The sequence below is a fragment of the Limulus polyphemus genome, unplaced genomic scaffold, assembly GCF_000517525.1.
Source record: "Limulus polyphemus unplaced genomic scaffold, Limulus_polyphemus-2.1.2 Scaffold557, whole genome shotgun sequence".
Classification (NCBI taxonomy): domain Eukaryota; kingdom Metazoa; phylum Arthropoda; class Merostomata; order Xiphosura; family Limulidae; genus Limulus; species Limulus polyphemus.
In genome coordinates this window covers 45923-59194 of record NW_013666167.1, presented here as the reverse complement: position 1 = coordinate 59194, position 13272 = coordinate 45923, and the positions used below count along the sequence as shown (strand labels likewise).

The 13272-nt window shown below is 33.0% G+C and overlaps 1 protein-coding gene across 1 annotated transcript in view; it reads left to right on the top strand.

The window, feature by feature from the left end:
- The window catches only part of LOC111085693 (maltase-glucoamylase, intestinal-like), a 39126-nt gene that overhangs the window by 21137 nt on the left and 4717 nt on the right, over positions 1-13272 (top strand). The window contains exons 12-20 of the mRNA XM_022385505.1: positions 287-458; positions 1013-1129; positions 1546-1697; positions 2174-2258; positions 3336-3392; positions 4477-4619; positions 7214-7302; positions 11537-11586; positions 12590-12763. Coding sequence (XP_022241213.1) covers positions 287-458; positions 1013-1129; positions 1546-1697; positions 2174-2258; positions 3336-3392; positions 4477-4619; positions 7214-7302; positions 11537-11586; positions 12590-12763 — 1039 coding nt within the window. The remainder of the gene's footprint in view (positions 1-286; positions 459-1012; positions 1130-1545; positions 1698-2173; positions 2259-3335; positions 3393-4476; positions 4620-7213; positions 7303-11536; positions 11587-12589; positions 12764-13272) is intronic.

Here is a 13272-nt window from a genome sequence, read left to right as displayed (position 1 = left end):
CAAGGTTTTGTCATCGTACCTGATGATGACAAAACCTTGTCGAAACGTTGTACATTTGCTGTCATGTTCAACTTATATTAAAGTTTTTCTTCATTACCCATTTAAGCCGTCTCCAGCCATTATTAGTCACTGAGACATGTTCGTAGCGTAGAGTAGCTTGTTCCTGTTTTATTGAGTGTGAAACGTAATGAACAACATTTTTTTTCAAGAACTGATTTTTGTTGTTAAGCAATTATAATGTCTACGATTAATTAAAAAATCGGTAATTGTTTTTTGTGGTTTTCAGCGCACAAAAGGTGTTGTTCGAAAACAAACGATCATTTGTAGTGACTGAGGCGACATCCGTTGGTACAGGAAGCTATGCAGGCCATTGGATACAATTCAATTTTTCTCGCTGGAGCGATTTGAAAGTAGCACTACCAATTGTTTTTGAATATGGACTTTCTGGAATACCTTACGTAAGAAATAGGTTATTAAAAAAGTATATATCACAACAGCATTTTTTCGACATGAATTACCATAACTTAAAAGGTACAATGTTAAACCCACTAGAATCTTTTTTTTTTCACAACTAGCTTGTTTAATTATGCCTTGTAATACTCATTTGACTTTGTCCTAGAGACCATCCACTTTAAAAAGATTTTCTTCACGATACTATAAGATTAAGTTTGTCTTCATTGCCCAAGACAACATGCAGTACCTACATAGCTTAGAGAAACGCAATTGTGTTTGCACTTGAAACTTTTGATACTAATCAACCAATAAGATTCACCGATGACATTATTATTATTTAAATTCTAACTCTATTTGTGGTACAAAAGCCTTAAAGGAAAAATTGGTTATACAGTTACTTTCTTGTTGATTCCAGAAAAACTTATGATCTATGGTAATCAATCCTCCAATAATACCTTCCATTTTGATGTACCTAGTAATGATTTATTTATTCGAATGAGAACAAACACTGATTTCATAAGTTGACTTCTTTTATAGAGCTATATATTTATCTCTACAGGTGGGGATAAAATTGTGCAGTAGAAATCCCATTCAAGAAGAGGACTTGTGGTTGCGATGGTTTGAACTTGGGGCTTTCTTTCCCCTATTCGAAATTTGTTTTACACATGACGATTTGGTAAACTTTCCTTAGTCTCTTATTATACCTTAAAACTAATGATACGAATATTTGTGGAATCCTATAAAATTCCACCGACATAACGATTAAAATTAAAAGAAATTGGTATAAAATTATTATAATACATTCAAACAGATGATAAATAATGTCATGTTGTATGATTATATTAAAATCAAGTAAAATTCACTTTTGTTTTACAAATTCAGAGATTCGAGTAGTATCTTTAGTTTTTATTAAAACGTGCAGAAGGGAGTGCTGAGTAAGAACTGTTAATATTATTACGTCAATATCAAAGACTCCTAAGACCTTTTTTACTTGTTTTTATGACCTTTAGAAAACATTTTGTTTACAAATAGGTGTCTTTCGTAGTTTTAGCTGGCTTTTTTATAATCATGTGGCATGTGCATTTTGAATAGATGTACATATTTTACTGGGAGCTGAGTAAAAGTTTTGTTGATGTACTACGGCGTGTCACCGAACTTCGGTATGAACTCTTGCCGTTCCTGTATACACTATTTCATCACGCTCACACTAGAGGGACAACAGTCGTCCGCTCTCTGGTACAAGAGTATGTGAAATTTATCTATTTAATGTTTTGTTATTATATAATTAAAAGGTATTAAATAAACGAAATTAAAGCAGCTTATATTTAAAACTCGGCACATTAATTATAAATAAATATTATATTATACACAATATTTAGAAGGAAAGGATTATGCAACCAAAATTAATTCCTTGTTGCCATTTAGAAGTAATTATCTGTGTGTGTGTGTAACTGGCTACTGGCTACCGTGGAAACATGGAAGCAAGCCATTTTATAAATACATAGTAGGTAACATTTCCGGCGATCATGTTCATGCGCGAATTCTATCAGGCGTAGAAGTTATTATCGTAATTATGAAAACCTAACGTTATACTCAGAAAATATAGTTGTATGCATTGAATATTTCCTTATATTAATTCGTGATAGGTATAGTTTTGTTAACAATAAATTTTATTATTCGAAATTTAGTTGATACATATAAGTTTTTTTTTTTTTTATAGATTCCCTGATCATAGCATCACTTCACGGATAAATACACAGTTTTTATGGGGGTCGTCCCTATTATTCACTCCTATTATGGAAAAGGTAGAAACACTCAAAATATTCTCACACATGTTTTTCCTGATAAAATTAATGTGAAATACGTGTTTACATTATAGAATATATATAACCGTTTTATTTTTGTGCTATGACTAAGTCATTTAGAGAACGGCATTAATGTGTTAAGAAAATACTATTTTCTTCAAGTGATTTGTGTTTTTGTATTTTCCTTGCAAACTTCCGGTGATCTAGACACAACGTTGAATTTGAGACCCAACTGATAACATGAAAGTTATTTGTGATCAAAAGCTTGAATATAACTGCGGTGGAAGTTTTTATTTTCTTTTGTTGGAGTATTTTAACGTAACATCGCATTTAATTATGATATAACCGTTTTGTTTAGTGACGAAAATATTGAACTACCCAATAAATATACACAAAACTGAGATATAAATGGATTTTTTTGTTTTAAATACTGCAAAACGATTCTTTAAATTGTTTAAAGTCTTGTTAATTTGTGATTTTAACATACTGTTCTCTTTCCTAAATACTCCATTGGACAAACAGTGTACTTCTAATATTTAATTCTAAAATATTCTTTACAGAACGTAGCTGTGCATAAGACAATTATAAAAAGACACAAAAACGGTTAAAATAACATGAAAATGATTTTTACTTGTTACATCTACTGTTATCTAGTAATGTATTTTCTAATACTATAATGCAAATGAAATCATCAACAGTTTTGATCAGTAACACAAAAACATAATGATTTACGTTGTTCATCCTTTTACAGACATATAATTAACTTCATATAAATTTTTATTTGAACGTAAAATATCCATAATATAACAAAGTGTCAGTATTTCAATTTATTTCTTAATGGTTGCTTGAATACCTATACGTACTGGCGGTTGTCTGTCTGTATCTCTATTCATTTATATCACGTGAAATAAAAAATAAAAATTTGGCGTAAATTCAAAATACTTCCAATTTCTTTCTTTCTTCAACATTATGCGTGCGGAACTAAATACTGTAGTATATGTTAAGGTGTTACCCAACTATGCTGATAACTCTCAGGAAAAGTATGATATTGGATACGTCCTTTTTTTTTTTTCCAAGGGAGTAAATGAAGTGAAAGCCTTTTTCCCACAAGGGTTATGGTATGATTATTTCACAGTAAGTAAAAATAATATTTATTTTAACAAATTCTAATCTTATTTCAAAATGAGCGTGGTAAAACGTAGATTTGACGTTTATTGTAAAAATTAATATAGCTTAAATAATTCACATATATTTTAATAGACTTATACAACATTGGAAGCTTGTTATAAAATAACATAATTATGTTACTTATAGTTTAAAAAGTATTTAGTCTAAAAGTATCACCAACAAAAAACTACTGAAATACTCTTAAAACTGAAATTGAAAAGTAAAGTTTTTGTGATTTCCTAAAATAACATACAATTTAAGTAGTTTTGAATTTTTTAGAAACTTCTTTAACTCAGAAAAATATTAATAATAATTCATATAACTCACAATAATATTTGACTTTTTTTTTCTTTTAAGTTCAAAGCTACACATTGGGCTATCTAAGCTGTACATATAGCAGGGATCAAGCCCCCAAATTTTGAACCCCATGTAATAAATTTACTTCTGAACCTACACGAGAAAGTGAGAAGAAATTTTAAGGAAACAGAAATATTTCGGAAAATGACCTGGCATGACCTGGTGGTTAAGGCGCTCAACTCACAATGTGAGGGTCACGGGTTCAAATCCCCATCACCGAGCATGCTTTCTCTTTAGGGTTAATGTCATGACCAGCAATATAAATGTCATTATTTTTGGCTAATCTAAAATGACTGACCCTAAAACTAGCTGGGATTAAGGTCTAATGAAGAAGAAATATTTCAGAAAATGAACTTTAAAATCACATTGAAGTTGCCTAATATTATATATTAATATGTTTTGTGACTGGTTCAAAATAATTTGGAAATTAGTATGGTAAGAGAAATCTCATGAAAATACGGTAATTAATTATGAGTATGTAAGAAAAATCTATAACTGTGACACATACTTAATTTTATACACGTTTATCCTTTTTCTATGAGTACATCTAATTTAGTTTGCATTTTTTCTCTAACAAAAGGTTGAATGTCAAGGCTAGAAACAAAAATATTCTATATGGGGGAGGCTAAATAGTGGGTTAAAGCACCACATTAAGGCGTCTTCATATTTTGTTGTTGCTTTACATTCCTTTAAGGGAGAACGGCTGGACATTGGAGAAAATGGTCAATGGAAATCCCTTAGAACTTCTCTGTACAATATCACTAGACCAGTAAACTTGCATCTTCGAGGAGGACAAGTCGTGGTGAATCAGGTACCTGCTAATAATACTGCTTTCAGGTATGCTTTAAAAAACACATACGTGTTTAGGATAAACATGACAAAAAGCGAGTATCGTATAAATGTCAGCAATCAATGTCAAAGTTTACAGTTTATATTGTTATTTACCAAAGAATCGTTGTATGTATATATTGTTACTTACTGAACATCAGTGTAAAAAGCTGACAGAATAGATTGTTATTTACTCGATAACTTGGCGCAAACTAAACGTTTAATGTTGTTAAATCTACAATATCCAACTAAACAAAAGAAAACAGTTTAAATTTGTTAGATTTTACAGACTAGCACTAAAACTACTAATGTTTTATTGTAAGATGTTTCTGAAAATTGATAAATAATAATAATATTTGATATTTAATTGACATCATTATGGAAATATAAAATGCACTGTTAGATTTCTGACGTCTGTCTGTCATCTAGTTTAATATTATATAAATCAATAAACTTAGATTTCTGACATCCATTATATCATTAATATCCTATATTATTGCTAAATATTTAACATTTGTTTAAAAATAACTTCACAGTCAATCTACGACATAAACATGACTTGTGACAAGATACTAGTAAGTGGTGTGATGGCACCTCATAACCCCCAGTGGTTCAGCTGTAACTCTCAGGGCTTATACCGCTAAAATCGGGTTTCGGCACCAGCGGTGGACAGAGCACAAATAGCTCATTGTATAGCTTTGTGCTTAACAGCAATCAAACAATTAGCCAGATGAAGTCAAATGCGTCAAGGAATCAGAGGAACTTCTAGATAAGGATATTTATCGGATGCAGCATTGATGTTACGTTTACTTGAAACATTTCAGTTAGCCTACTCATAGTTAAATCCACTATGGGTAATAAACTGAAAAAAAATAAATAAAACATTTGGGCATAATAATTTATATTAACAGCTCAACTGACTTCTTAATCTATTTGAACTTTGAAAAATATTGTGTGACAAAAACATCAGTCCGGAATTAAATACATCACCCTAAACTTTAATAATAGTCATGAATGCAGGAAAGCATATCTATTGTGTACGGGGAGCTTCATGGAATTGAACTACAGGAACCATATCCACTGTGTGCAGAGAGTTTCATTGTACTGGATTACAGGAAACTATATCTACTTTGTGAGGGGAGGATGTTTCATGATATTGGACAACACGAAATTAAGTATATCCATGGTGTGCATAAACTTTCGTGGTATTGGACTACAGGAAAGCACAACCATGATATTCATAAACTTTCGTGGTATTGGACTACAGGAAAGCACAACCATGATGTGCATAAACTTTCGTGGTATTGGGCTACAGGAAAGCACAACCATGATGTGCAGGGAAATTCATGATGCTGGACTACAAAAAACCATGTCCACTATACCTAGGGAGGTTCATGGTACTGGACTACATGAAAGTATATCCATGTGTGCAGGAGTTTGGTTGTGCTGGACTACACGAAAATATATCCATGTGTGCAGGGAGTTTCATGGTGCTGGACTACACGTAAGCATATATATCCATGATGTGCAGGGAGTTTCATGGTGCTGGACTACACGAAAGCATATATATCCATGATGTGCAGGGAGTTTCATGGTACTGGACTACACGAAAACATATCCACTGTGTGAAAGGAGTTTCACGGTACTGGACTACACGAAAGCATATATATCCATGATGTGCAGGGATTTTCATTGTGCTGGACTACACGAAAACATATCCACTGTGTGAAAGGAGTTTCATGGTACTGGACTATTCAATCATGTGCAGGGATTTTCATTGTGCTGGACTACACGAAAACATATCCACTGTGTGAAAGGAGTTTCATGGTTCTGGACTACACAATCATGTGCAGGGATTTTCATTGTGCTGGACTACACGAAAACATATCCATTGTGTGAAAGGAGTTTCATGGTTCTGGACTGCAGTTTATAAGCCGTTTCTTAAAACTGCGAGTGAAAAATGGGAGCTCTCGTGGTGCCTTTGGCATTGAAATTCGGACGATGATCACTGGGAACCCACCATTTGAAGCATTTAAACTTACTACTTATTGTTTGGCTCACATGAGCGAGTCTGTATTTAACAGAACATAAAGAATGCTTTGGGTATAACTATGTCACAGCAGTTGTCAAGTGTCATGGCTGTCCTGTTTTAGCTGGTTTTGACTTCGTCATGTTATGGCGAATAAAACATATTACGTAATGGAATGTTTTCGATAAAGGCCACACCTCTATCAAAATGCTAATGCAGCATGCTAATCGAACATTGTGCTCACTAATAAGTTGAAAAACAACGAATGTTCACAACCATTCTTGGGCATTTAAGAAAGCCCACAAAAGAAAAATCAAAATCGAATAATGTTTCTTCTTATCATTATTATTATTTGTTTTTCGAAACAGTAAGCGTCTATTATATCATATGCGTAACGAGGGTTAATGGTAATTATTGATGAACAAGAACGCATACAACAAATCAGGGCATAACGATACTATTGATAATATAGTGCGTGACTTAATCCTTATCATATTTTATAATGAAGTAACTATGTTTTGTTCTCTATATTGGTTTTCGTTGATTTTGTTTGTTTCTCATTAATTGCTTCAAGTCGTCGAAATCCCATGAGATTACTGGTGGCATTAGATAGAAGGAGAACAGCTCGAGGAGATCTGTTCCTGGATGATGGAGAAACTTTAGGTACGTAAAAATATACGATTATGAACTTCGTTAACTACGTTTAGTTACTTGAATCACGAAGTATAGAAGTGCACTATAGATATATTGTGTGATTGTTACTGTAACAACTAGAAACTAAAAATAAACTCAAGTTAATCAAATCTTGAACGACAAAAAAGATTAGTTAAATAAACTCGAACTAGTAATTAACTAGTTCATTCAGACTTGAATAAATAAAGTATTAGGCATAATGTTAGATAAATTGAAACTGGCGGCTAACTAGTTCATTCAGACTTGAATAAATGAAGTATTAGGCATAATGTTAGATAAATTGAAACTGACAGCTAACTAGTTCATTGGGACTTGAATAAATGAAGTATTAGGCATAATGTTAGATAAATTGAAACTGGCGGCTAACTAGTTCATTCAGACTTGAATAAATGAAGTATTGGGCATAATGTTAGAGAAATTGAAACTGGCGGTCAACTAGTTCATTCAGACTTGAATAAATGAAGTATTAGGCATAATGTTAGATAAATTGAAACTGGCGGCTAACTAGTTCATTCAGACTTGAATAAATGAAGTATTAGGCATAATGTTAGATAAATTGAAACTGGCGGTCAACTAGTTCATTCAGACTTGAATAAATGAAGTATTGGGCATAATGTTAGAGAAATTGAAACTGGCGGCAAAAATAGGTCATTCAAAATCAAGAATATTAGGTAAAAAGAAACAGTTGACTAAACTAATTTACTAAGGCTTGAATGACAGAGAAACTGGGCATTTTCCGGCATATTCAATATAAATACAACGCTAACATTAAAATACACCACAAGATAACAGTATCGTTGACTCCTCTCCTCTGACGTATATACTTCAGGATATTTTATAAGTTCACGGGTATACTTTGGTATATGTTATTGTAATATGGTTTTTCTGAGCTGTAAGCAAAGTGCGAAATTGAAGAAACCGTAAAGAAAACCCAGATTTTCATAACTTTTTTCCTGACTTACAGGAACAGAACTGAAGACACTTATTTTATTAATTTTCCATACAATTAAAGTTTAAAGGCTTTCGTTGCCGACCACAAGTGGCAAGTTCACGTACATAATAATTTATAGTGTCAATTTTACTACTAGCAACAGAACTCGCTGTTAAGTACCTACTGAAATTTGATGTTTTGTCGTTAAGCACAAAAGTACACAATTGGCTATCTGGGCTATGTCCACAGCGGAAATCGAAACCAGAATTTTAACATTTTAAGCTTATAGCTGAGCCACCGGAGAGCTTTCGGGGACTGAGGTATCAAACTAATATAATTTTAGCACTATTATCACAAAATCTTAATTTTTGACTTTGTTTATTTTTTCCTTATATTTTTTTGAAAAATACATCATCTATTATAGATGCTCTTTTTAAAAATTATGATGTTTGTAGAAACTTTAACATCTAACTGGAATTTATATATTTTATTTTTGGCTGTAACTACATATCTTTAGATTACCAAGCTCTTCATGTAATGTAATTCAAGTAACCAAACACATTGACAGGTAAATTGATGCTCTAGTGAAGATATTTTCTTTTTCTGACCTGGTAACAGTCAATCCCACTATTCGTTGATAAAAGAGTAGCCCAAGAGTTGGCGGTGGGTGGTGTTGACTAACTGTTCTTCCTCTAGTCTATCACTGTTAAATTAGGGACGTCTAGCGCCTTCGTGTAGCTTTGCGCGAAATTCAAAACGAACCCAACCAAACCGTTTTGATACATATGCTGACAAGATAACAAACGTTTATTTTTGTATTTTTAAACCATAGCATCAATTGTTTTGAGGCAGTTACTATTTGCACTTGGTGGTCAAGCGTTGTCTGGTGGGTAGAGCACTCGTCTTCTGATCTCTAAGTAGCGAGATCAACGACCGGTGCCGAACATGCTCGCCATCCCCGCCGTAGGAGCACTTATGCAATCGTGATGAAAAACTGACTGTGACGTCATTTCTCCGGACCGCTATATTTTGCAGCAGTCAAGACGCTTACAGATAAATCAACAAAAACTCTTTCTGTTTGAAATAAATGGGAAAAACTTGCTGCTGGTGCATATTTGAATTTAAAACCCAGGGTATTACATTTCACAGGTATGTGGTGTGCTTTGTATTAATATTCCACTTAGAGCTCTCACTGCTTCTTTTGGTCACAGCTTAGTGGGTCAGTAGCAAATCAGTAAACTATAGCATAATAACACCTTGTTCAGATTAAAATTAGTGAATGTTAGTTGAGATGGTGGCTAAAACAAAGGCTACTTTAATCTATTTAATCATGCGTCCCCCCGATGGGTCAGTGGTAAGTTTATGGACCTGCAACGCTGTGGACAGACTGCAAATAGCTCATTGTATTGCTTTACACTCAGAAAACATAAAGAACAAACAAATAAAACTTAATCGTGTTGTTTCAGTGATTTAGAAAATCATGAAAATAAAGCTTAATCTTAGAAGAATTCCTTTCATAAGTTAGTTCCTTTGAGTTTGCTCATCTCATAATTCATAGTTTTCTTGTATTTATTATCACGAACAACAGTGGCGACGTTTGGGTGATAATTGCCCCAGCTGGTCTTCAGTATTAGCTGTCTGAAGTTGTAAAAATGCTAAAAAAAAAGAAATGCATTTTGTAGCGTTTTGAGGGTGCATAATATTTCCTTCTACAACAAAAAGATGAAATGCTACCACTGATGAATAAGCGTAGGAAAACTGCATATTAACTATATTACAATATTTTCGTTGATTGCTTTTCAATATTCTGTATCGTAGAAGCAATGTATGGGTCTTTTTATACAGTGATAGCACAAAAGTTTGAGTTCACCCATTTATTTATGTTAAAGATAAATTTTGTTTTTCAGCTCGTATTGATAGGTGACAAAACATTGTCAGCAAAAAATCCATAAAGCCTACTTCTCTCATTGCATCCTTTTCGGCATAAACTCCATTCGTTTCTTGAAAGTGACGGGCATGTTACACAGCCAGCCTGCGTGGCATGACATGAATAAACCATGCCTCATGCTTAAAGTACTCTTAGGCACATACCAAGACCCACTCTGCCTTGAGCGAGCTGGGCTGATCGCCACATGTTTTGGTGCAAGATGTTTGTTGCACTCTCCCAAATCGGTGGCCATGCCTGCCATGGGTTCCTTTAACTCCATGTAGTTGTAGCAGCAGTATTCACTTTCTTAAACAACAACTCTTCTAGCTGTGAAAATCCCATTTCTATTAGTAAATAACCTTTTAAACATAAAGCACAAGAGTTAAAAAAAGGCATTACTATAACCAAGTTTCGAATCGTGCTCGTGGCATCAACATTTTCTGTTTCCTATTCACTCTGTGGTAAAACTGAATTTACTTAAGAGAAATGGTATAGACACACTTTGTAATACAAAATTTCTGAATAGTGAGTCACAGAAAGAAAGAAACTCGACAGAAGGTAACATAACAAATGAACAATCTTTATTGATTCACATAAAAAGTGCGTGTACTTGCTATTGAACTGAGAAGGGACGGTCACAAGAAGCGTGACTAGCACTTATCAAGTTACTGATCATTCTCATTCAAACATATAAGAGACCGTGACCTTGAGATATCACTTGAACTACCATTAAAGGACACTGTTGTCGTCATTCTTACACAACGTGCAGTGTTTCAAGCAATCATTCTAGAGAATAACAAAGGCAGATAGAACGGCATGATCTTAAAAGCTTTCTCTACCACGTGTTATGCGAAACGTACACATGTGCAGAATAAAGAATAAATTCAGAATAAATATTATAATGATACAAGAAGACAGTGATACCACAAAAACCCAAGTTTGCAAACTAATGTTGCCTATTCGATAACCGCGACACCCTTTGGTAAGAAATTATATTATTACGAAAACAGCACCTTGCAGTTTACCAAATCTTGTACAATGGATAATTATTATATCTGTATTACTAATGTGCTTGCATTCAACAATCGTTAACTTATTGATAAACATTTGATAATTGAATTCAGTATATATATATTGTATCACTTTAAATAATTAAATATCATATAAAAATCTGAACTATAGGACTTGAATAAAAATCTAACTCATAGTGTTCTAGTACTCATGTCACTGATTTCTTTGAAATTAAATTTAATTCAAAAAGTTTACATATTAATTAGCTTTGTACAAATACGTTCTTACTGTTATTTGTTTCTAAACAAGTCTCTTCGTTTTCCTTTACTTTCCAGACTCGTACAAATCAGGAGATTTCTTATACATTATTTTTACTGTAGCTCAGGTAAGTAAAAAGAATCTAGTGGTGTTTGTGAGTTCTAGTGGTTTGCTTAATCTTATTTGGTAAGCAAATTATGTACAGATATTTAGTTAACTAAAGGACATGAACAACTGATAACATAGGTTCATATGTTGCCATGTTAAATGTACTCGTGAAAAACTCTCAAAACTCCTATTTTCACATCACATTACGTTGGAATATATTGTTCCTGTTCATATATATCTCTCTCTGTGTACATATATTTATAAAACGAGCTAAAACATTACATACATTTATGCTTGTTTGTTTGTAATCAAGCACAAAGCTACACAATGGGCTATCTGTGCTCTGCCCACCACGGGTATCGAAACCCGGATTCTAGCGTTGTAAGTCCGCAGACATTCCGCTGTGCCACTGGAGGCATTTATGCTTGTAAACAGTAAGTTATAATTTAGAAACAAGTACCATGAAATAACAAATAAAAATTAGAGTATCATGATCTAAATATTTTGTTATTCCAACTTTTATCATTTATATTCATCTTTTTTTTTGAAAGTATAAAATTTAATCACAAATGAAGTTTCAAACGTACACAGTTAGTAAGTTGAGGTGGCGTATCGCAGCAAATCCTGTCATTTTTTTCACTTATTTTACGGTAGTTTATTAACTATAATAATTCAGTGCTCTCTATCCCATAACAATCTATTTTGTTAATACAGCAATCGGAGATAGGCGGGTTGTAATGATTGGATTATTCAGGTTTAATATTAATAGCAGTTTATATAAATATTGTTTAAGTTACTTCTGAATCGATTTTTTTTTACAGAAAAACAAACAACATGAAAAGTTCGTAGCGTCCTATTCGAAAGTATATTTTATTCCATCTTTTGATTTTTATATAAAATGTAAACAAATATATAGTTGCTCATGATATACATGTAAAATATATTTAGGCTTGTTTCGCCTAAAAGTTGTACAGAAAAAAAAATGTTGACATCATTTTATTTCCATTTAAAAACCTGCACAGAACAAATTAGTTATAAAGGCTCATCAAGTGAAACAAGCGTTCTTGACAGACTTTGATCAAGTGTATTTGAATCAAGTGACAATATATGGGCTTCCGGCGCTTCCTCCTACTGTCACTATCAATGGTGGATATTCTCTTACTCGCAGACACCTCATGTGGAATTCAAACTTTAAAGTAAGATATGGTGGACTTTTACTCTTCTTTGTTATACCTGAATACGTTATATTATTTAGTTTTGATGCAGCTGTCTTTCTGAAACTGAAAATTGTGGTAAATGATTTCCCAATAAAGAAAGTGATGATATTTGTGTTGGTGTTTCCATCTAAGTTCTTCATCAAGTAGGCACTTTTAATTAACAACTACGGTATGCTATTTAGTGAGTTTGAACTAAAAAAACTTCGGGGTTAACGACTGAGTTTTGCATTCTGTTGAAAACTGGATATCGAGATTTATCCTTTTTGTTTTATAATCCAATTTTTCAATGGCTTTGTGGGTTTTAAAACAATAATTTCCGTATCGTCGTAGAAGTATGCCAGTAATAGGTTCATTTTTCAGAAAACTAAATATAATAATAGGATTGAACTTCCCCATACCCTCCTCAAAACTCCATTACACCAATTGCCCAAATCCCTGGATATCCTTGTATAGGAATTAACCTATTTTTTCCAATATTACTTCTGAGC